The sequence below is a fragment of the Phlebotomus papatasi genome, chromosome 3 (genome assembly GCF_024763615.1).
Source record: "Phlebotomus papatasi isolate M1 chromosome 3, Ppap_2.1, whole genome shotgun sequence".
Taxonomy (NCBI): Eukaryota; Metazoa; Arthropoda; class Insecta; order Diptera; family Psychodidae; genus Phlebotomus; species Phlebotomus papatasi.
This window is the reverse complement of record NC_077224.1, coordinates 36,340,000-36,365,103: the sequence shown is the minus strand read 5'-3', so window position 1 is coordinate 36,365,103 and position 25,104 is coordinate 36,340,000. Positions and strand designations below refer to the sequence as shown.

At 31.9% G+C, this 25,104-nt stretch overlaps 1 protein-coding gene across 4 annotated transcripts in view; it reads right to left on the bottom strand.

Annotated features, from left to right (window-relative positions):
* The window catches only part of LOC129805487 (adenylate cyclase type 3), a 33,533-nt gene extending 10,577 nt beyond the window's left edge, over nucleotides 1–22,956 (bottom strand). The window contains exons 1-10 of one of the 4 annotated variants that reach the window (XM_055853437.1): nucleotides 22,459–22,956; nucleotides 15,443–15,884; nucleotides 15,205–15,370; nucleotides 14,743–14,902; nucleotides 5,695–5,844; nucleotides 5,552–5,601; nucleotides 1,358–1,426; nucleotides 1,155–1,266; nucleotides 950–1,077; nucleotides 672–830 (exon numbers count right to left, since the gene is read on the bottom strand). In XM_055853437.1, coding sequence (XP_055709412.1) covers nucleotides 672–830; nucleotides 950–1,077; nucleotides 1,155–1,266; nucleotides 1,358–1,426; nucleotides 5,552–5,601; nucleotides 5,695–5,844; nucleotides 14,743–14,902; nucleotides 15,205–15,370; nucleotides 15,443–15,656 — 1,208 coding nt within the window. In that variant the 5' untranslated portion in view covers nucleotides 15,657–15,884; nucleotides 22,459–22,956. Of the gene's footprint in view, nucleotides 1–671; nucleotides 831–949; nucleotides 1,078–1,154; nucleotides 1,267–1,357; nucleotides 1,427–5,551; nucleotides 5,602–5,694; nucleotides 5,845–14,742; nucleotides 14,903–15,204; nucleotides 15,371–15,442; nucleotides 15,885–22,388 lie in introns of all 4 variants that reach the window. The other 3 variants (XM_055853434.1, XM_055853436.1, XM_055853438.1) reach the window with 3 other exon arrangements.
* Between the last annotated feature and the right edge of the window lie 2,148 nt (nucleotides 22,957–25,104).

The following is a 25,104-nucleotide window of genomic DNA, read 5'->3' as shown; positions in this document are numbered from 1 at the left end:
CATATATCCTTTTATTTTCTGATTACATATAAACTTTGGAAAAGATAACTTTAGATATAAAAAATAATCGTTCAAATCGTCCTTAAAGTCCTTCAAATCGTCGTCGTTCAAATCCTCCTCAATCCATCCTTATAATGATGTGATTAAACTTTTACATTTCTGAAATCGGAAGTTACTTTTTTCTGAGAACGTGCCCTACAAAACTACTTTAAGCAAGATTATAAGTATATGACCAAGACTTTATGTAAAAAATGTTCTATATTTCGCTAATTATCAGATCTAAGACATTAAACTTAACTTTCTTCTCAATTAAAACTCCGTACATAATTAACTGTTTTTTAATGAGTAAAAAATGCTTTCAGAATTATATGGCTAATACAAGTTTATGTTACAATTTACAATTCATTCTAACCATAAAATATTATTATTTTAATTTTTTTTATGACATTTTTAATAAACTAAAGTTTTCCTATGAAGGATTTCTTTAAGTTTTCTTCTTGAATTCCATCTCTGTGTATGAAATATGTGCAAAAAATGGTATCATTTATTAAAGGGAACTACTCAGTCCCACTCTACATTATCCACATCCGTCTGATAAGAGATGACTCTTGGGAAAATAGTCAAAGAGGACAAAGGAATATGGGAGTGGTTGAAAAATGAGAGACACTCACCCAGCCATTCCGCTGGATTCCATTTTATTGGCCAATTCAACATCCTTCGAATACACATCAAATTGCCACTGACGTTGACCCAGGATGCCAGCAAGAACAGCTCCAGTATGAATGCCCACTCTCATGTCCACGGGTGATTGAGTTTTCTGCTGGACATATCTGCAATGGAGAGTCCCTAAGTGGGCCATTGTGGATATTTGGATATGGACGTTATGTCCAATAAAATGACAAAGCAATTCGAATACTAGGCATTAATATCAATAATTGTGCCCACTCACTTTATGGCTTTCACCATAGATAGTCCCATGTAGACACATAATGAGGCATGGTTGGCTATTTCCACGGGAGCTCCACTGATGCAGTAGTAACAGTCGCCTAGAATTTTTATTCTTAGCTGCTGATATTTCTGAGGAAAAAAAAAGAAAACCAGAAAATCTTCAGCACCCCAACCTAGGCTAATACTGTAATAATGGTCTTTGTCACCTCTGCCAGCCGATCGAAGCGCGCAAAAAGTTCATTGAGCATCTTTACTAGATCCTGAGCGGAGTATGTTGAAGAAATCGCCGTAAAACCCACGATATCGGCATAGAGAATGCTATAATGACGAAAAAAAGATTGACGAGAAAATTGTGTAAGAAAAAACCGTTCCATCAGCTGAACATTCTTTCTTAATTAATTCAATTTACCTCACATTTTCATGGCGACTCATATAAATTTTCTTGAATTGCTCCGAATCCGTGCATCCCAAATCCTGTCTAAATTCAATTTATTGTACATAACCAAGAGGGAAATTGTATCTTTTTTTTAGGAATGAAAGGGACAATGAGCTAAATTCTTTGCCAAGGAATAACACTTGGGCCTCTAGGTGGAAATACGGAACGAAATTCCTCAACACCAGGAAGGTGTGAAAATGATTTCTTACGAATCTTATATTTTAATCAGCAATACATCTGTTTCGCCAGAGATAATATAAAAATTCGTCGAAGAAAAATGAGAATAATATTTCACTATTATGGGAAAATTTATTAAGGAATGTAATGGGACTGACACATAAAAGTGCTAAAAATAAAGATAAATAAATTAATATAAAGCGCAACGTATTTTAAATCTCTATTTTACATAATTTATTTTGTATTTTATATAATATTTTACTTGAATCATGCTAAAAGTTAGTAGACAGTTTTATGAGTAAATATTCTTCGAATTTAGTACAGGGAGGCTGCATAATCACGTTAACTCGTATAGTACATACTTTAATATTGAAAGTGCCCCCTGTCCGATCCTCCTTAAGGTCACCAAAAAATTATAAAACATTTAAGTGCTCGAATAAAATCTAACGAGTTTGCTAATTTTCTAATGTAGATGCAAATTTCATTGGGATTAAAACTATAAACTTATTTTGAATTTAGTAAAATCGTATAGGTAAAGGTCGGGCAATTCAGACATGCATGATTTTTGCAAACATATATTGTCAGAAAATAAATTAAGATAATGTGCTGCATATAGGGTAAGTGTGCCGATTTCCGGCCAGCTTGCAATTCCGGTTACATTTTTTGTTCCTCAATTGAATTTTTAGTTTTTGTATAGGGTAAGTGTGCCAAATTTCGCCATAGTTGCATGCAAGTGTCAAAGTCTCAAGTTTGAAATGTAATATTTTAAATACAAATTGATTTTTTTTATTCTTTCTTTTGTAAGAGTGTTGCATGGAACCTTGTAAAGAGTTTACCGTCTTTATTTACTGTAAAATCATTCTTAATACATTTTAAAATGAATAAAAATATAGACATAGCTTTGGTACCCTATTTCGGCCACCTTCATTCTCATAGTTTCTTGCCCTTCGAGAATTCATCCAATATCTTTTTCACGTCATCTCGTTTGTCGTAGCTACATTTTTTGTTATTCTTTTGCATTGTATAATCTTTGGAGTACGTAAAATCTAAAAGTTCATGGAAATTCTAGGAACATAAAAGGGGCCGAACTTACAAGCTGGCCGGAATTAGGCACACCTACCCTACTCTAGAGATTATACAATGCAAAAAATAACAAAAAAATCGCTTCGATGATCTGAAGGAATGCAAGGAACGATGAGAATGAAGGTGGCCGGAATAGGCCACCAATGATATGTCTACATTTATATTCATTTTAAAATGTATTAAGAATGATTATAGAGAAAGTAAAGACGATAAACTGTGTACAAGGTTCCCGGCAACACTCCTTATAAAAAAGTAACAAAAAAAAAACAATTGTATTAAAAATATTACATTTCAAACTTGAGACTTTTGCGCTTTCATGCAACTATGCCGAAATTTGGAACACTTATCCTATTCAAATTGTCAATATCCAAGTGACAAGCTGGACATAGTAAGATACTTCATGAACATTTAGCAAATGAGTCTCGACAAATCTTCATCTTCCTGAAATTTCCCATCCTTCCCTATAATACAGTTACGTTCTGGACACACATGGCTCAAGCCGAGAGACGTCTTTATTTGGATCTTGAATTTTTGGAGGTCAGGGTCCAACCAGTCTTGAAGCATTATTTTTCAATCGATTTGGTCAAATTTGGATTTTCTGAAAGGTCTTGAAATTTCTATCGCATCTGTGTCGGCTACAATCAGAAATAAATCGGTAAAGCACTCGTAACCGATTTATCTTTATTAAATATTCTTTTTTATTTGCCTTTTGTATTGGAAAGTTGTTCAACTTTCGCAGACATTGTTACGTACGGAAAGATTGATATAGCGTCGATTTTGATAATATTTACCTACATTTTTTCTGGATTCGAATGCAGAGTGACAAATTGTTTTCTTAGATAGTTACAAATAAATAGTACTATTTCTTATGATTTAATGGGGTCCCGGTCAAAATCCCGAAAGCCAAAATCCCGAAAGCCAAAATCCCGAATTCTTAAATGTATCATAGCACGATTGCATCCGTGCTTTCTGGAGGCAAAGGGAAATCTTGTGTCTTGGGAAATTATTCTATACATTTTCCTCGATATAATTTCATCCCTTTCACGATTTTTAACATTTGGGATTTTGGCTTTCGGGATTTTGGCCTTTTCCGGATTTTGGCGTTCGGGATTTTGGCTTTCGAGATTTTGGTTTTCGGGATTTTGGCTGCCACCGGATTTAATGCAAAGAATTTAAATTCAGTGCAAAATGAAATACGAATTTTTCGCATATTAATTTTTCTCAAATTATCATTTTGCTTTTCTAAAATTAAACTTTTAAGTTTTTAATAATAAATTATCTGCATTAGAGTAAAGGAGTATTTACTTTCGATGCTGATATGCTTTGTACTAACCGATAATAAAGAACAAACACCAATTAATAAAGAATTGAGAATATTTTTCCTCAAAAGATCATGTTTTCTTTCATAAATTAATTATAATTTTTAAATTTCTTTCATACAATTTGTTATATTTCTGTCTATAAGATTATTTGATAAAGATTACACTTTTTAAAATAACAATATCTTTATCTGAGATGAAGTAAATTTTTTCTATTCCATTTTATAAAAAAAGTTCCCATGTAAAGCTATCAGAAAGCTTGTAGGCGATGAGTGAATGATAGCGTACGTAAACAAGCGCTCAATGAAATAGAACAAATATTTAATGACAAAACTTGCTTTCTATTTAAAATTCTACAGATTACCCCCTGGGTCTTATCAGAGAAATACCTTATTGAATTTTTCGCAGTGTGTTTTACACAAAAGCAGTTACTTCTAAAATTTCTCCTTAAATTCAATGTGAGAGATAAGAAATTTTATGTCTTAACTCAAAATTTAATCTGACTCTGTGAGAAATCTGTGTTATAATAAATTTCTCTCTCTGAATCCCCAAAGAACAACATGGGGATAATTTGACTTTTAATAATTCTCGTGTGTACGGAAAATCCAATTAGTAGTGATAATACAGCAATTTGGTGTAAAATAATAATTTGCATTGGATTTCAATTAATCATTGTATGTTTGGGTAACAAACTTTTTCATATAACACTGAATATTATTTTATTTGTTTGACAAAAAAAAGAATATGGATTTCGGTTACATTATTTCAGTCTCTTCTATTATTCACAACTATGTGAACATCAACTCCATTAATAATGAATTAGAGTTAAAAGTGGAGTTTATTCGCGCATAGTGGTTGGGCACTTTACATAACATTTTGTGAAAATGAAAAGGAGAGATACTGACCCATTTTCAAACAGAGAATTATTTTTTCCCACAAATTAAATGTTAAAATAGTGCTCACTTGTGACAAAAAAATCAGTCTGGAATTGGAAAGCTCATTAATGACAATATGGAGATAAAAATAATCAGAAAGCTTTTTCAGAGGTGATTAGAGCAAATATTTGACGAGAGCTTTTCAAATACATATCATTCGATGCTTAGAGTGTCGAAGTATGGTGTATAAATTGTGCTCTCTTGTTATCAAGGATAATCAAGGAGAGGCCTGTCAGTGAGTTTGGGGAAAAATCACAAAGTTAAGTTGTATCTGAGGACAACATAATTTTCCCCAGGTGAGTGATATAATTAATTCTAAAACCCTCGACCCGGAAAACATTAATAAGTCAGCGTTTTTTCTATTTTTCCGACAATATTTCACTTATGCTAATGCTTGATATTTTTTCACACAGAAAGAAAAACTTTCACACGTTGTTATTTTTTCTTCTCTGGTGTTGAGTGAAATGCAAATTTTTGCTCTCTAATCGGAAGAAAATTTCATTTTGGCGAAAGCATCACAAAAGTCTCTAGATTTTCCCCGTGGTAAAAGGTGACGGAAGGATTTTTTTTCCATTTGCCCAATAGTAATCCCTCAGCAAAGAATTTCATCTCAAGAGGCGACAGGAGTGTGCAAAAAGTAATTGAATTTTTACCTCATTTTCACTGCCACGTGAGCAGGAAGAACGGAGAGAAGGAGTCGTTCCTATTTTTGCGTGCCCACCGAATCAGAAGAATTAATCCAATGACAAATGATTGAATTAATTGAGAGACATTATTTACTGTTTATTGATTTTACCTGCTCGGCGGACTCCTCCTCAATCAGCATTTTGACTTCGAGGCTCTTCTTGGCCTCCAGGAAGGCGCGTCGTTGCTTGATTTCCCCTAAATGGTAGCATAAGAGTCCTACGAGTGTGGCCCCAACGATCAACATCATGTTCACCAATTGCTGAAAATATGTCAGGAAATACAAAAGGTTAGAGAATGATTATTTAGAATTAAAGGTGCAAACATAATAACGGTGTTTGCTGTGTTTCTTAGGGAGAGTGGGGCAGTTTCAGGTATGAATGACTTTCGAAAATATTATATAAAATTTTGGAATTTCAAATAACCAAGAACTAAGATATAGAAGCTGTATTTTTTAATATAATTTATAAATATTTAACAAAAGCTTTAGTAGCCGAAACGGCCCACCCTTCCCCGTATATTATTTTTCATTGAACTATACGATATTTCAAAAGCTTTGAAATGAAGTTTCACGTAATGTACTTTATTTATAGCAGTAAGGGAAGATAGAGCAATTCAATAAGGGGAAATTTAATTTAGTACGATTTATTTCTACCCCTTTGACAAGAATAAACTCAAACCATCACGTAAATAAAGCTGTACAAGTTTCACAGCGCAGCTTAATTCGCTTTAAGTTTCGTAATTGATTTTGTAAAACTAAATGAACGTTAAACATTCAGGATTTATGATATTCACTAATTTCAAAACACACGTACTCTCAAAGTACGTGCTATAGTGCTGCAGTTTCCCTCCCAGCAGTGTCCAAGTTAGTCTTGGGCATTGCCAGAATATTCTTTGAGAAAGTTTAACAAGTAAATTTCCTAGAAAAAGTTCAAAATACTTCTAAAAATAAATTTTTAAAATAAAATAATAAAAGAAAAAAAGATAATAAAATAATTCTTTTCACTTTTTATTTTTTTTTACTTCTCGAACTCCACAGAGAGAGCCAGTATTATAATCCCTCGACTTTTTCACGACCAAAATTTCCACTTTCCTCCACCCTTTGTGGAACACTTTTCTCAACATTATATCATAATGTTTTAGACGATTTCTGAGAAATGGTGATCCGTTTGATCCGTCCGGCTGCCACCAGTTTGAGAGGCCAAACGGTAAGAGATTGCGACTTGGGACTTTCGGGGAACCCTCCCTCCATCATAAACCGACTGAAGAATAGTTGACATGGCCTTCGTTTTCCCCTCACCGCTGCCCTTCTTCACCAAAATCATATTTTTTAGGAGATTACTAGAAAACACATTTTGTCTTGTACGAAAATTACAAATACTACTGAATAATTACGGTTTTTTCAAGGTCAAAGGTTGAAAGGCTTTAGAGAGTGCATTTCTCAACCGAATAGTATTATATTTAGGCTCGTTGAAAAAGTCTTGGAATTTCTGATAAGTTTAAACCGGTTCCAATTCGTTCTGAATCGGTAATAGACCGGTTGACAACCGGTAACTAATTTCTATCCGAAACTCAATTGTATTACCCCTAAGCTAATTTCGGCGATCTTTTGAGTGATTCAATCTGTTCAGTAAATCGGTTGTGAACCGGTAAACGGTAAATTATGCGAATGTACTTTTGAGGAACGTTTAAGTCACGAGTTCGATCTTTCCGCAAAGCTGGGATGCTCGCCATCCCTAGTTTTTAGTCAAGTTCGAAATATATTTCAATATTTTGAGAACTCTAAAATTTAAAATGTTATGTTGCTTACCCAGTCTAGTTCGCAAGGAGATCCCTTGTGTTCACAGGGCATTTTGTTTGTGAAATCGAACCGGTTAACAACCAATGTTAACAGAATTATAAATAGCTTAGATTACCTAAAATGCAGTAGAGGAAGGTTTTCGGACTTCGCAAACACTTTGGTTTCGAACACTTCAAATATTGTCCAATATTCTTTTATGTCTGAAAACCTCTTTTGTGTCTGGGCACTCAATGGGTCAAGTGGTAGAGCACTCGCTCTATGATGCAAGTGTCTCGGGTTCGAATCCCTTTTAGGTCACCAGGAATTTTTCTGGCGTTAAAGGTGTTCGGATTGATCCAGTGAGCTTCACTGCACTGGATTCCACGGGTATGGGACTGGCAACCTCATCCCGTACAAGAAAAAAATAATAATGCATGTCTAGGAATCCCCTTGCGGGAAGGCCTTGTTCCTTCATGGAATGTTGTGCCAGCATTATTATTATTATTATTATTATATTATAGCTATTGAAAAATATTGCCATAAGCTCAGATTCGTTAAATATGGTTAAAGATTCGTTAAAGATTAAATATCGTTAAAGATTCGTTAGATATGGGAAAAATATTTGAAGTGTGCGAAGCCTAAGAGACTTCCCCTATATGTTTTACAAAGTGATTTTCGGCCAATAATTGATTAGAACAGGTGCAGATTTCTTAAAAATTTCGAGAAATTTTTTAAGAAGTTTATATTAAACTTTAAAAATATTATTAAGAATTCTTCAACTATATTTTCGTAAATATATGGAACTAAACTTTAACTAAACCCTTCCTTGGTTCCACATGTATTTATACGAAATATTTTATTTCAATTTAAATTCTTTTAAATTTAATATTTATTTTAAATTGATTTAATTTTTTCCTGAGCTCTAATTAAATTTATTGCAGTATACCACGCGGTATGAATAAGTTTTTATGTTACATTTTCTTTTATCTAAGTATGCACATATAGTAAAAGTACTCTTGTAATTAATATTCTCCTATAAGAAAATATTTAATGAATGAATGTATAGAGATAGTTCAAGAACAAGCATTTGTGTTTTTCATCTTCATATTTCAATTTCTGAAAGAGAAGAAAAGGTATGTATAATGTGAAAAGGTACAACATCCCGTCAATCGTGATCGGTGTACGGGGTAGGTCATCAGTATCGGACAGGGAGAACACTGGTGAATTAATTAGAACCTTAATCGATTGGTAGTCACGTCACACTAAACGAAGCACATAATTCACTCTTTGCTTTGTGAAATGATGCAAATTGTAATTAAAACAAACTGCCCATGAGGATAATAAAAAAATATAACTCGGCTATATAGGAACTCATCACAATTGACTGAGCATAGATTTTTTTTGCATGAACCCCTTCTTTTGTGCATCACATAAAATGCTCTAACCAAAGTCATAATTTGAACCTCCCCTTGAGCTCATGTTTCACCTTTTCTGTTCCTGATTCGTGGTGTGATTTAAATTTTGCTATTTGAAGCCTCAAAATGTGAATTTCAGGAGAATTATGTGACCGGTAGACGTGCTGGGAATATATCCTAAAAATATTACCAACAACTTCACATGGAGAAAATCGATAAACTTTGTGAATCTCTATTTTGATGTAAATATCCTTAGAGGGAGATTTAATTTTACCACGTCGTCGTGTGCCTTTTCAATTTAAACTTTGTTGTTTTTTTTTGGGAAGACAATACAAAAACACCATCCGTTAATTAAATACTTTGAAAGAATACATATAACGATAGTCACTGAATTTTTTATGAAATTTCTACCTCCGAAAAAAAAACAGTGAATGAATACGTTTTAAACGATTCACCGCCATAAAGAATGAGTTGCAATATTTTATATTCAATAGAAGAGTAATAAAAATATATACCTTTATCCTCAATAAAAAAACAGTATATTCTCTGAGAGGATATTAGACGAAATTTGTACCGTAAATTAAAGGTGAAGGTTTTTAAGCAGAAAAATAAAGTGAAACTTTTTTGTAGTGTTTGCAAGTATCAGGATACTGGGGATACTTTAAATTGCATGTTGTGTAAAATTTTACTTCAAGCTACAATGGTCGATTGTTACCAATTTAATTGCCCACAGGAACTGTAGAGAACCTCGACTTCTTTCCTTTTTTGCAGTTGAGAAAACCCCATATGCAAAATGTATACTATAAACATTCCGGCAATTATCAGTTGAAGCCACAAAGTTTTATGTGAGAGGAGCGCAATTTGGCGTGAGAACTTTAGATCTTTCTATTGAAAAGCATTATCAAAATAAATAAAAATCTTCCTTCTCACTAAAGCCAATAAAGTTTTTGATAGAGTTCACCCGAGAACACATTCATATCGATTTGTATCACATATACTATACACACAGTATTTACGGATACTAAATTCAATTTATCATTTTAAATTTATATCATCCAAAATTTCTTCTTTATTTATTTATGTTTGTTTTCTCAATTTCTGACGCTAATTTAATTATGTCAGTGATTTTGAATGTTGCTAATAATGAAAATTAGGAATTGAAATTCAAACATGTAATTATACGTGGATAAGGCATATATTGCTTAAATAAATTTTGGTGTAGATATATTAGGGCAAAAACGCTCTGAGCTTTCAATTTATTTAATGACTAATTTAATTTTCCGCTTCATCAGACCTGGAGGCTTGGTGAAATATAGGATAATATTGGTAAAGGTGAAGAATGAAATTCTAAAATCATATGAAATCTCTGCTTTGTTCATTTCATTGAGAGATGATACCGATAATACCTATATATTGAAGTTAATTCAAATATTTTAGATTCTGAATATTATTTTAGTAGAGTGTTTTTTAGTTACAAGTGTACATGAAATTGGTCAATCCTAAATTTTAAAAATTATGGTGAAGGGAACCCCTATTGACACTTTTGCGAAAATGTTGAAATTTATTTAATTATCTAATAAAATCTCACCTAATATAAGTATAATATGAAATTTTTTCTTTAATCTACCTTTTATTATAAAGAGAGATGTTCAAATTTTTTTCTCAAATGGTACTAAAAGTGTCAATAGGTACGACATGACAAATTCTTACCGTGCTATAACACTAGGATTTTTTCAATTTGTAAATTCAATTTAATTTTCAGATGAATTGTTCCTATGCGTTATTTTGCATTAAAAATCATTTGAATTAATAGATTTTCGCTTATTTATTGATATAAACTAATACTTGGCCCACCAAAACATGTTTAAATATGCTAAAATAGCATAAATGTGGTTGCTCAAATTAATTTCAAGTCAGCAAATTAAGATGGTAAAATTGCTCAATTATTCCAATCTTATTGGACTTAGGCGATATAGGCACCCACATTTTCGTTGTTCCTCTCTGCAAATGAGGTCCAACTATGTGAGGTAGTTCCAAATTCTTCAGTAGCCATACGAAGAAAATTGTTGTGTCCAAAAAAAATCACCAGTTGCGATATCATCATACATTTTTTCAATGAATCCGTGGGCAGATCTCTCTTGGATCCATTTTCTGGCCCAGAATCTCTTCCTTGTACCTTGAGACACATTTTTATTGAACATGTATCCTATATAAAGTAGGAAAATTTCGTCCTTATCACTGGACTCACTCATTTTTCTAATAATGTAACAAAATCACAAATGACAAAATAAAACAACTGGCAATCTACGCGGCTTTTTTGAATTTAGCAAATTTCTCGCAAGAATGTGTCCTGGCTATGAAAATTTTCAAGTGATTTTCGCAATTTTAATGCTCAATTTGCTGAGTTCAATTTAAATTTAAATTGTAAAATATCCTAGTTTGATAGCACTTTTACCCTAGTGTGATAGTTCCTTTCACTCTAATTGAAATAAATTAGTCGGTAAAATAGCTAAAAATAAACAATTTATTTTATTTAATTCTGTTATTTTCTTTTAAAGAATAGGAAAGCTGAAATTATGCATAAAATGATAAAGTGTTGTTATACTAACAACTTTTTAAACCCTCTTTTTAATCCCTTCTTCTACTTTCCAAATTATAAATTTATTGCAATTATATTTATTTTATTCTTTTGATCATTGTTTTAAGGTTATTTTGATTATGTAAAATATATTAATGCTTTAAAATATTTTATGACCATTTCATTGGCTAAAGTTTAAAAGCAATAAAAGCATTTAGAGCTGTCCAGATACAAATTCTTTAGCCATTCAAAAAACGTTTTAAGACCAAAATATAATAAAAATTATTTCATTAATTAGAGTGCTGGACGTAATCAAATAAATAGATAATTGATTGATAAGTGCTTGAGTTCTTGTATGATGTAAAGTATAAATGTCGTGTTCATGAACCTTTTTAGAAACTTTGCAGGAAGACAAGTTTTACTTTAAAACTATATTCCTCTTATCTACTAAAATTGTAGCAAAATATTTTCAATTTTTAAGTGCAATATATATTGAAAATGAGACATTTTAAAGCACTTTTTTTGTTTCTTTCAAGGAAAGTACAATATAAAATAGTTTAATTGGATTTCATTTATAAAAATAAAATAAACCTCAATGTATTAAAATTTTCACATTCATTACAAAATACAACATTTAATTAAATCAAGATTTTTATATTTTTAATTTAATGAAAATTAAATTTATGGATTTAGTTTATTATTATTATTTACCTATGTATTGTAATATCAGAGATAATTAGCTTTTTAGAAAAAAGTAATAGAAATTTTACAAGAAAAGAGTTACAAATCTAAAAATTGAGAAAATACCGCTAATTACAAAAAAAATCGAAAGTGAGAAAAAACTGGCTGTGAGTGTTAATAAGAATGTAGATTGTTTTTTGCAATTGGTCCTTACTCTAAACCTAAAATCTAAAGGATAATTGAGTCAGTATATCCGAAAAAATTCAAATAATCTCATCTCATGAAATGAGTGGTAAGAAGACCTGTAGGGGGATTCTGTAACGATATGAGAATGTCATATGACAAATCTAAAAAGTTTTTTATATGGTAAATCCGGAAGAATTAATCAAAAATCCGACTTATATCAGTTACTAAAAGCTTCATAGAGTTTCTTGCATTGAACATTTGATGTACTGGCATATGCTGGTCATTTTGTACATTATTCAGTTTACAATAAGTCAGTTAACCCTTTAAGGACGATTGGGTCACCGGTGACCCAAAAATGAAATTTTTCCTATAGGCTTCTAAAGCTATGTTTTGCTCTAATAAGTCAGAAAAAGTGATTTTTTCAAACCCCCTATTTTTGACCTTCTCGTCTTTAAAGTGTTAAAAATGTCCCTTCAGACGTTTAAGCCTTTTATATCGGGCAGAACTCAAACTCACAACAGTGACAGTCGAGCCAGGGGTCTTGCCCAACGGCCGAACGCTCTTACCAGTTACACCACAAGACCCCTTGTTCCAAAATAATACCACAACCCACACCGCCCATCCATAATTGTATATCTGAATATCTCTAGATTTATATTCAATACATAAAACACATCTCAGTACAGTGGTTTATAAATTTTCAAAGCCTCTAGTAAGCTTAAAAGGCAATTTTCTGATCAATTTTCTTTTTAACGTTTTATTTAGCTGTCTGATACGTCGCCCGACGAAAAGGCCCTATACTTATTTTATAATTTTACATAAATAAATAAGTGAATAAATAAATAAATCAAAAATATATCATTATTATTATCATTGAAAAATTATACAACAAATCCTGTATGTCCGTCCGTCCATCAGGCTGTCGCCAGCTCTAGAGGCTAAACGGTTAGAGATAGCGACTTGCGATCTAAGGGGGACACCCTCTATAAGTCGACCCAAGGATCGTTGACATGCCCCTCATTTTCCCCCACCTAAGTTATTTTGGGCAATGCTTTGAGTGATTTATAAATCGGTTCAAATCGGCTTTGAACCGGTAATGAACCGGTTATGAACCGATAAGTAATTTTTGTCCGAAAATTAATTTTATTACTCTTAAAATTATTTTGTAGGACCTTTCCAGTGATTTACAAATCGGTTTAAATCGGTTGAGAACCGGTAAATAGTAAATGATGCGTAAGTACTTTTAGGTATAGCATCTAAGTCACGAGCTCAAGTATTTCGCAAAGCTTGGGACACTTTGCCATCCCTTTTTCGATTTTGTGATACATATTTGGAGTAGGAGTATTTGGAATCTGCGTAATAGTATGTTTATGAAACTCATTTGATAAAATTAAACTTTCATAATTCTAATAAAAATTGTTTTAAATAAAAATTATCGTGAGTGTGTTTAATTATGTGCTTAATTAATAAAAAGTTATCAGTATTTGTCGTAACTTCTAATATTCCATATTCTTCTATATACTATTCCATATTCTTCCATATAAAATTCTTTCTAATCAGCGTTTTCCGTAACTTCTTTAGCTCACTTGCTTTACTTGTAATTTAAAGCAAAAACGTAATATTTCTCAATAAGACATTCATATGCTTTTTAAGATATCTAATCTAAAGACAGTGTGAATATTGTGGAAGTGAATCATTTTAATTGAATATATTATAGTGAAATGTTGCAAAACAAGCAACGTGACATACAAAATTCATTCAATAAAACTTATGAAATGAAAGCTTTTAGGGATAAATGCTGATTAAACTGATGATTTAATACAAAATTTAAATAAAATTGTAAATAAATAATAAATAAAGTATTGTATAAAAATTCTAAAATTATTTTCCGACACCTATTTTGATTTTACAAACATAAAAAATATAATTTTGGGAAAGTAATAAAACTAATAAAACGTAATTTGATTTTTTGAATACTTAAAATATTTCGTGTATTTTTGCACACGTTATTGTTCTTTGTGTCTCTATGGCATAATTGCATAATTTTCATTCAAGCAGAATGCAGTTGAACGAGTTTTAAAGCTTTCTCTACATACAGGAACATAACAGGATCAATCTTAGAAAGTGCTTCAAGTACTTATATGAATAACTTGATCCTATAAATTTTAGATTGAAACTATTTAAAATTATTGTTTAAATGAGCGTTTTCCCTGCGAAGTGCCTTTGAGGTTATAGGGGAATAGGCATGGTTCGCACAGATTGAACCTTCAAACGATGCGAATTTTCTCTTTGTTTGCAAAGAGCTGCCCTACCATTTCTCATCTCGTTTCATAAGCCTAATAAAGATCTATCTTATGGCTAAGAATTGACGAACTAGCTCTTTGCAAACACAGAGATATTTTGTGTTATTTGAAGGTTCACTCTGTGCGAAGCATGCCAACATTCCCCTAACATCTTAAATTTATTAGCTAATGCTATTCATATTCTAGCAATTGGAATAAATGACTTTTGGTTACTCACCTGTCTCCAGAACTCAGAATCCACTTGTGCCAATCCCGTGATGATGCCCATGTACATGAAGAATGTGGCGATACCGAAGAAGATCAAATGATATTTCATAGGTACCGGGAGGATGATGTAGACAAGAAAGTTGAAGAGCATAACCCATCCCAGAGAGTCTCTGGAAGCATCGTATGAAATATGAGCTTTTGCATTTAAAGTATCATTAAAAATTCTTGTACGGTCTATGTGATATTGTGTGGGAGTTAGGAGAGTAAACATGATAGAGACTCATTGATTATTGATTTTGCCATTAGAGAAAGTACAAAGAAATTGCCTTAGTGGTACTGGTGACTCCTTTGAATTATCAAGGTAGATTAGTTAGGAGATATTGAATAGATTTCCAAGAAAATTCCTATATTCCTATATAAACCCATGTCTGAATGAATTTGAATAAATTGCAAATTTCTTAGAGAAACTCACTTGGGTATGAGGTTGTCTTTGAGTATGAGATGCAGGGCAAGCTGGAGAAAGGCAAAAGTCCATCCTAGGTATGGTGCAACCTTCCATACGATATCCTTAAACTTCCCACCAAATATCAGCACAACGAGGAGAATCAGATTTGAAAGGAGAAATAGACCGACACAACCTGAATGTTAAAAGAGCAAGTAGAGTTAAATTCCATACAATGCTCCCTTTGTGACCAAATATCAAACTTCACCTAAGCTTCCATAAGTCTGTCCCTGTGGTATTGCAATGGCCCAGAGATCAAAGAGTATTGATGTGAGAAGAAAGCAAATAAGTCCACTTCGTTTCTGTTTTATCGAATAATTCTGGTACAATTTCTCGAGGACACTGTCCGGCAGTAAAATATCCGATGTAATATTTTGCTGACTTTTCGCCCTTGCTGGCGACTTTGCATGATCTTCCTCCATCGTTTGACTTATCCAAAAGCCACTTCTTGCACTCACTTAAGCATTTTACTCAATGCTCTTTTCATCATCTATTTTTTAGTATCTTCGTGACACTTACTACTTATCCATTTTCACTCACTGCCGCAGAGATGTGTCCAATACTTTACAAAAAAAAAATCTCGATGTCCTTCTCCGTCGCAAGATTAAGAATGTGAAGATAATTTTATCACAGCGTGGAGAGTGTCATTTCTTTAAAAATAGATTTTTTTTTTTTCATTTGATTTAGGGATAGCAAATGTGGATCATTCTGATTTAAGATGGAAAATAATGCGCTGTGATTTTATTATTCGCTAGTGACCGCATTTATTTTGGGAACGGATGGTTAATTTTAGGTTTTGTAATCCTCTTTTATTAATCCTGGTGGGTTTAGATTTTAAATCTGAAAGCTAACTCCGATTATGATCATCATGTTTCAAATCTTATTGAATTTACTGAAATGCATTTAGGTTTAACAATATCGCAATTTTTTTTAGGCGTATGTCGATTTTCGTCAATTTTTAGATATTGTACTTTTCTGATATAATCTGATAAAAATTTCGTATACGAAATTTATTAAATATTCATTCTAAAAAATACTGTCAATAGCATTTTTCAAAAAATTACTTTTTGAAAGGCATAAAAACTAAAAGGTACAATTTTGAATTCCGTACAAACCAATTTTAAGTTCGGATAACTCTGTAAACATTTCATAAAAAATCCATTAGGCAACTTCCAAAAGGCAAAAAACAAACGAGCAGTAAAAAATTCAAAATGGGCAGTAAAAAATTAAAAATGAGCAGTAAAATATCTGATTATGGTCAGTAAAAAACTTAAATCTTTACAAAAATGGGTCTATTTTATATATTTAACATTTAAAATAGTTCCATATAGAGTGAAAAACCCTTTATTTTCCCTTTGCCAAAATTTGGACGATAATATCACTGTTTCAAAATTTTTTGTTACTGATCAATTTTAACTTTTTACTGCTCATTTATTCAATGCCTTTCCAAAATACTCTAGAATTAGAAAGTTGTTAAATTATTGTTAGATTATCAAGTTAAACGTCTAAATAAATTTGTACGTTATTTCAAGTTATTCGGAATTCCAAATTTTATCCTACTGATTTAGGCGCAGAAATGGTGTAAATTTTTCAGATGTTTGAATAATTCTCAGTTATCTAAATAACAATAGTTTTGTACGAGAGAAAATTATTATAGCGACGCTCACAAATATACTCAATATACTAGAATCCAATAATAACAAATTTTGAGAAATTGTCTAAAGATAATAAATGTATTAAAATTCAATTTTTGCAAACGTCTCCGAAAAATGTTTGTAATAGACATATGCCAGTGTAATACTTAGGGAACTGGGGCAGTAATAAACATGAGATGGTTGTATGTAAACACCAGATATTAGGCATTTATATGAGACTTCAGAGAAGAGACATATTTGAATTTATAAGTGCTATAGAGATCCTTGTTCATGAAAAATCAGTGTTTCATGCTACCCCATGTTTACTGCTGTTCCAGTTTCCCCTACGCATTTTGGACAGGAGCTAATATTATTCGCAAATTAAGTACAACTGTACGTAAGGAAACTGTTCTAAAATTTAAGACATATCGCATAAAAATCCCAAAGTCTTTACTCTTTCCTACAGAATGGAAGGAATTTCCATCAAAAATTGTTCTTTTTTTAAATTTTGATGTGTCCGCCTACAAATGATAAAATAGATTTTCTTAAAAAACCCTTTTTACAAAAATTGCGCCGAGTGTGTAAAGGCTAATATAATATTTTTCATAAAAATTCATTTTTTTTTTAATTTTATCTTTTTCAAGAGTATTGTTTGGAGCCCTAAAAAGTACTTTATTATTTTGTTTTCTCTAAAATTATTTTTAAAATATTCAAAATTGAGTAAAAAAAAAATAGACATTGCTTTGTATTCAATGACGGACATAAGGTTTCGTGAAGTTTTTTTTTGCTTTTCCGGAAATCTGTCAAGGGTTTTTCTGTAACAGTTCAATATTCCAGTTTACGGGACTTTTGTTTCCTTGTCATTGTATAGCTTCTAAAACCAGAAAATTAAATATTTATTAACTTTGAGAAGAAAAAAGTGTTGTCCGATATCTCCAGGTATCCGAAATTAGCCACAGTTCCCCTATCTATTAAGACTAAATTCAAAATTAATTTAAGTGTAAATCCGGATTTAAGTGCGAATAAGTTATATAACCTATAGGATATCTTTGATGGCAGTAAAAATTTCGAAAGCCAAAATCCCGAAAGGACCAAAATTCCGAAAACAGTACCGAATGATCAAAATCTTGAAAGGAATGAAATTATACGGATGATAATATGTGGAATAAGTTCCCAAAACACAGAAAATTTCCTTTTGTGTCCAATAAGTCCGTCTGCAATCGTGAGGGAAATCTGTGATACTTTTAAGAATTTGAGATGTTGGTCCTTTCGGGATATTGACAGACTCGATAATTTTAACATCTTAACCCTTCTAAATATTTAAATAACATTGCACAAATTGATAATTTTCTATATTTCTCTTAATTGTTGGTGCTTTCTTTTGTTCTCAGTTATTCGAGGAGTGATGGAACACCTTTTTTATGTTCAATATTGCGGATATATTTTGAATGCGAGACAAAGACGAATCTCACTGGTTTACCATTGAAGAGTCTAAATTTACGATATCAATATTAGAAATGCCTAGATGAAAATAGTCACTTCAAAAAAATAGGATTTTAAAAAAATTGCATTTTGAGGTACTCAAAAAAAGTGAGGGTGAGATGGAACACCCCTAATTTTAGCAAAATATTTTTTAGTTTATTTTATTAATTTAGAATATGAGGGAAGTGATTTTAGACATGAATACTATTTCATTGAATTTATTGGAGTTTATTTTATTTTTTCAGTATAAATTATTTATTTTGTGGATTATGTGGCTCATATACTTCGATGGCAATTTCGCTGAGTGTATCAAGTCAGTCTTACCAGAAATTCAGGGAAAATAATTTCTAAGATTTACTAGAAAAGATTTTGAAGAACATTTACCAAAATTCACACCGGAAATATTGCCAAAACTATTAAGTTCCATCTCTCCTCAACCCTCAAATACACGTATTCTTATGGCGAAATAAAAATTTTTGCCCATTTCCAAAAAAATCAATTTCAATTTTCTCGTACAATTTTAAAGGTAGAAATCTGTAACTTGGGGGGTTTCATTAGAATATTGAAGGGTACAAATAAACCAAATGAGGTGGAGATCGTACATAGGGTGTAGGCAGGAGGCGAAGTGGTTCATCTCTCCCACTACTGTTCCAACTCTCCTCGAATGACTATACATATGTATGTCTAAAAATCGAAAAATATAAATGAAGTAAATTTAAAAATTCCCAATACATGTTTGTCTTTTTCAATTCAAATTCATAACCATGTTCTTTATTTTAAAATTGATTATCATTTCGTTAACAGAAAGACAGATGAAAAAGTAAAAAATTGAATTTATCCAGATTCTTAAACTTTGGTTACTCCAAAACCTAAATTATTACAAAAATGAGTAATCAATATAGGGGGAGGTGGGGCTGCATTGAAAACGATATTTTTTCGCATATTTTGAAAGAAACCTGATCCTAATCATAATTTAATTTATATTCATAAATCATTTGTCTATCTAAATAACATTAAAATAAACTTCAACTTCCTTTAGAAATATGAGAAAAAAATATCTTTTTCAATGTAGCCCTAGCTCGATTTAGCCCTACTAATTATCATCTTAGATGGTTAAGGTAAAATTAAGAACTCTTTTTTTCACGTTGCCAAAACGTGCATAAAAATTTCACTTTTATTTTTTTTAAATTCTATATTTAGTGAGTACTGCTCTAATTTGATTTTTTGCTGACCAAATTTCATTGCTCATTTGTTTATCAATTAAACGAATCCAAATGCCACAAATTATCTCATGCTTGTTCAGTATCTAGGGTAAATTAAGCTAATTCAAAACCTGCTCCAAATGGAAATTTTTCGCTACTCCAAATGGAAACGTCATTGTTTTCACGATAAATACAGTACTAAATTATTATATTTATATATTTTCTATACCACAGTTTCATTATTTAGTTAATTTTGCTCCAAATAAAGCGAAAATCCATTCATATTCACAAATTTTAATTTGTTAATTTCGGAGAAAAATGAAAAGTGTATCTATTCACCATTGAATTTTTCATCGATTGACCATGTTTTCCAATGAAAAATACAATAAGGTGATTGTTGTTTATTCGTTTTGTTTAACATTTATATAATATTTCTGGCTAATTTTAGTTAAATTAAGTGCTAATCTTTATTGTTAATGGTACGTGAAGTTTTCAAATGAAATAATTACCTATTTCGTGAACAAAAAGGGTTTGTCTGAAGTGTCTGCAAATGCTTCAAAAGGAAACCCCGGAAATATGATTTTTTTGGAGAGATTTTCTTATTGTTTTAGATGGGAAAGAAGAAAAGACCAGGAATAAGAACAAATCCTGCACTCAGGAGCAAACTCAACAAGGTTTTGGAAGCCTTTCGTCGCAGTTTCAGTTACACCGTTTGTCTCCAATTAGAAACTTTTCCTTGTCTCCATTTGGATTAATATGTTTCCAATAGCAGCATTTTATGCTCGTGTATTTTTCTTGTATTTAAGAAGTTTTCAAATTATATCTAAAGAATTTTCACTAAACAGTAACATTCTAGAAGAGTCACGGAGCAAATTTATGTAATTCTCTTCAGAAAAAATATGAACTTAATGTGTTGAATCTTCTGTCTAAGTTAAGACGTCTGGAAATGGTTTTGAATTAGGACGTTTATACCCTAGCTCAAAATTTTGAAAAGAGTCATAAAATCAACCTTTAGAAAATAGTTTTTTTTTTTAATATCTCCTCTGTTTGTTTCACAATCTATTTTTTTTACACAAAATTAACATTCGGTGAAATCTTTGGACAGCAAAGTAAAGGGACATGCAGAGGTATTACTCAGTAGCAATCCTCAATAAAATTAACAAAAATAAATAAAAAGAATGACTTGAACATTACAATGTTACTCTCAAATTGAGGTCAGGAGCTCTTAGTGAAATAGTGAAATAGATACATTTCCCTTAGAAATTGAATAAAGGTCTTTAACAAAGTTGTAGATAGGTACAACTTGTTGTGTCGATTAAAATTTATCGGAACTTCTGGGAGGTTGTTCTGCCAGGTTTTACCCTATTTTCCTAATTAATACTATATATAAGTCTTTTCCTTTTCTCATTCGTTAATTGTTATGGTCACGTTTTCAAATTTCAAAGAGAGCTCTCCGAGAAATAATTAAATAAAGCAATGTGAGAAAATTAATTTTCTTATTAGTCATTGTATATACCGCCGGTGTTAAAGGGTTAAAAAGGATACCTAAATTTGCGAGAACCTTTGTTTTGACTGTGACATTTAAGATCTGAAGGGCGGTAACGTTTTTAATCTGTTATTCCTAATCACAATTCTAATAATACTTTTCGTAAAGTACAAATATTAGGTTTAAATTTTTTTTGTAATTTATACTCTTCTTTGATTTATTTAACAATAAAAAATACATCTTTAACCTTTCCAAACAAAAATAAATTTGAAAACAGGAAATTTGCTTAATAGAATATTCACCCGGTTTATAAGTAAACATTTCAAGAAAATTTTAGTGCATCTTGTTTTAGGAATGCATCGTTTTGGCATAAACAAATATTGCAAGAGCGAATGTCGAATACGCTGACAATGTGATTAAAATCCTAATACTCATTAACACACGCTCTAAATGCATTTCCAATCATTGTGGGATTGATTTGTTAATCTTATTTGTATACAATTATTTTAAAATTCAAACTAACTTATTGGAAATTCAAACATATCATAAAACATGGGATCATGCTAAATGCAATTTCAATGTTTTTTTTGGGATTTATAGATGAATTGTTAATGAAATCAATAGTTTTATATTTATATAGAATGTTTTGTAGTGTTGAAAGCTATATCATTATAATCTATACAGCCGGTTTAGTGAAAAAAAGTTCTAGGAAGTAGAAAACCTATTCTGCTAATTATTTTGTAATATTCTGTGGCATGGGAAGATGCAGTAGCACTCTAATCTAGACAGTTTCCGGGAATTGAGAGTTGGGGCTGTGGAGTGTGACAGAACTGGGCCACGGGAGAACAACGAGATGACACAACCTTGACCAAAATCGATCCCAAGGAAGTACAATTCGCAAAAAAGAGGACGCGGAGTTAAAAATTCAAATGAATTTCTCATGTTTTGTGATTGATTTATAACTTTGGTCTTTTTTTTATTGAATATCTCACGTATTGGTTTATAGCCTGATGAATTTATGTATATTTTGTAATTTGGAAAATTCTCCCTAAATTTGATCAATTACGGAGACGTTTGCCATGCATGATTGAGAGATGGGGTGGCACAAATTTTCATCCCCTTTCTTGTCTGCTTCCTCGCCCGAATTCTTTAACTTAACTTTTTCCACCCTCCAATATCTTCGCATTCCATGCAGGTGAATAACAGAGCGACGAACTTTTTGCCACCCAGCGGGGTGGCGGGAAAAGTTCGCCCAATCCACCCAAAAGAAAGGAAAAAGCGACAGAGCGTCCTGGGGTAGGGAAAGATGGAAATTTGTGCGGAAAGTTTCTTTTGTATTTTCGCACATACACTCCTCCAAAATAGAAAACCCTATATGCAATTGCTGAAAAATACGGAGCAATCTCTATCAATTTATCACCATTGTGAGTGCACTTTTGGGGCCAAAAAGAATCACCCGGTGAAAATCGAATTTAGAGGGTTTTTCTTCACTTTTCACCCAATGGCAGCCACTTCACTTTTTTTTTACATCCATCTAACGAAAGGAGAAATGAACACGAGCTTCGTGAGCTTTTTCTTTAGCTTCACTGCCGATTTTTCACTTTAGTCCACTTCACTGCAGTATCCAAAAGTTGTGGGAACAATATTGGGGTCACACTGATCACGGGAAGTATTGTGTGTGAAGCCGATGAGATAAGATTGTGAGGAAATAGGGAAAATTTGCAGGAATTTATGGGTGATTTTGCATGGGAAATCTTTTGGTTGTTGCACACCGAAAGGAGCTCACAGAAGCTTTTCACAGGACATACTCTCACTGACTGATTTCGAGGGGCTTTTCCCACGACAAAATGGGTCTCGTCGACAATTTTCTCTCTCTCGGCCACGAGTTTTCTTCTCCCATCGTCAATTTTACAGAACTGGCAGAGGGAACATGAGAGAGCATTTTAACTTTCCCGCGTGAGAGAGAAAAGAGGGGAAATTGATTTTCCATTTGCTTGAGAAAATTGCCATACAGTTCAGTGGCAGAAATAATACTACATTCATATGCTTAAAGAAAATTGTATCTTTTGTATAGCATAGCATTTTTGCATAGCAAAAAATATAGAATAAATACTGTTGTAAATTATTATAGAGTAAGTGTGCCAAATTCCGGCCAGCTTGCAATTCCGGCCACGTTTTTTGTTCCTCTAATTTCCATGAATTTCAAGTTTTTACTCACTCTAAAGATTATACAATGCAAAAGAAAACAAAAAATGGAGCTTTTACAAGAGAGATGACTCGAAAAAACATTGGAAGAATTCCCGAAGGACAAGGAACTATGAGAATGAACGTGGCCGAAATAGGGCACCAAAGCTATGTCTACATTTTTATTCATTTTAAAATGTATTAAGAATGATTTTAGAGTAAATAAAGACGATAAATTGTCTACAAGGTTCCAAGCAACACGCTTTTTTTAGAAAAAGGAATAAAAAAAATCAATTTGTATTAAAAATATTACATTTCAAATTTGAGACTTTGCCACTTGCATGCAACTATGCCGAAATTTGGCACACTTACCCTAAGGCAATAGAAAAATTACCCATTTTGTTCATTTAGAAATAAGAATCATTAGGTCTTACGTTTGTTATATTGAAACACAATTTCATATCTTCATTTTAGTCTGCCAATTCCATATTAAATTTAGTCAGTATCTTGGTAAAATGGTTCAGTAAATAATGAATTTTATTCAGTATATAAATAAAATGGAAATTTTGAAATGTACATGCCCCAAAGTAGTGAAATATTTTTGGTAAAGGGAAAATAAAGAAGTTATGAACCATATTGACATTTTTAATTAATAATGGCTCTTTGGTTTTTACTGATCAAAATTGATTTTTTTCTGATTAAACCCGAACTTTTAGTGACCATTTCGAATCATTTATGAATTAATTTACTTTTTACTGACTCATTTGCTAAACTTAATAAAAGTGTTTCAGCTTAAGGGCAGAATCACATTGACAGTAAAATGCTCACCGTATTTCGTTAATTTACGCATTTTCATTGCAATTCTTACGCAAATTCTCGATTACCGTATTACTCTATCTCATACTCGGTGGCACTAGGTGAAAATAATATAAGAAAATTTAAGAAATAAAACGAAAATGCGATAAACGATGAGCGAGAAAAACTGTAAGATTAATTTCTCTTACATTTTTTTAGAGGAATGTGGGCATGGTTCGCACAGAGTGAACCATGCACAGAGTGAATTTTCTCTTTGTTTGCAAAGAGCTGACTTACCATTTCTCATCTCGTTTCATGAGCTTAATAATTATGTATCTTATGGCTAAGGTATGTCGAACTAGCTCTTTGCAAATAAAAAGAAAATTTCCATTGTTTGAAGGTTCACTCTGTGCGAGCCATGCCAACATTCCCCTACTCACCGTTTATCAAATTTCCCCTTTATTTCTTCAATTTACTTATCTTATTTTCACCTTGTGCCACTGAGTATGAGGTAAGGTAATACGGTAATGGAAAATTTGCGTAAGAATTGCAATGCGTAAATTAACGAAATACGGTGAGGCTACGGCGAGTATTTCATTGTCAATGTGATTCTGGCCAAACTCGATTATATAAGTTAGCTAAAACGGTCGCTGCACCAGGGTTTCTACCGTTTACCTGGGGAGGCCGGTAATGGTAAGTCGGCGACAAACGCAACGTAAGAACACTTTTGGGGAACAAATAAATAAAAAAAATAAATAAAATTTACTATTTATAAAAATTGCTTAAAAAGTAATGGAATCAATTTATTTTAATTTTTAACTATGTTTACGGTAATCCACAAATTACGGCCGTCGCCGTCCTAAAATCAATTTTATAAGTGCCAGGATATAATGCGCATGATTCTTTAAGAAATCCAATTTGTAAAACCAAGAAAATATGAGTATATCTTTAAAATTATTAATGCTCACTTCCCTAAGTAGAAAATTAATAATAACTGTTCAATTATACGATTTTCCGTATACCAATTAGAGCACTTTCAATTAATTTAAGCTAACGGTTAATAATTAACAAAACTTCACTTTTGAGC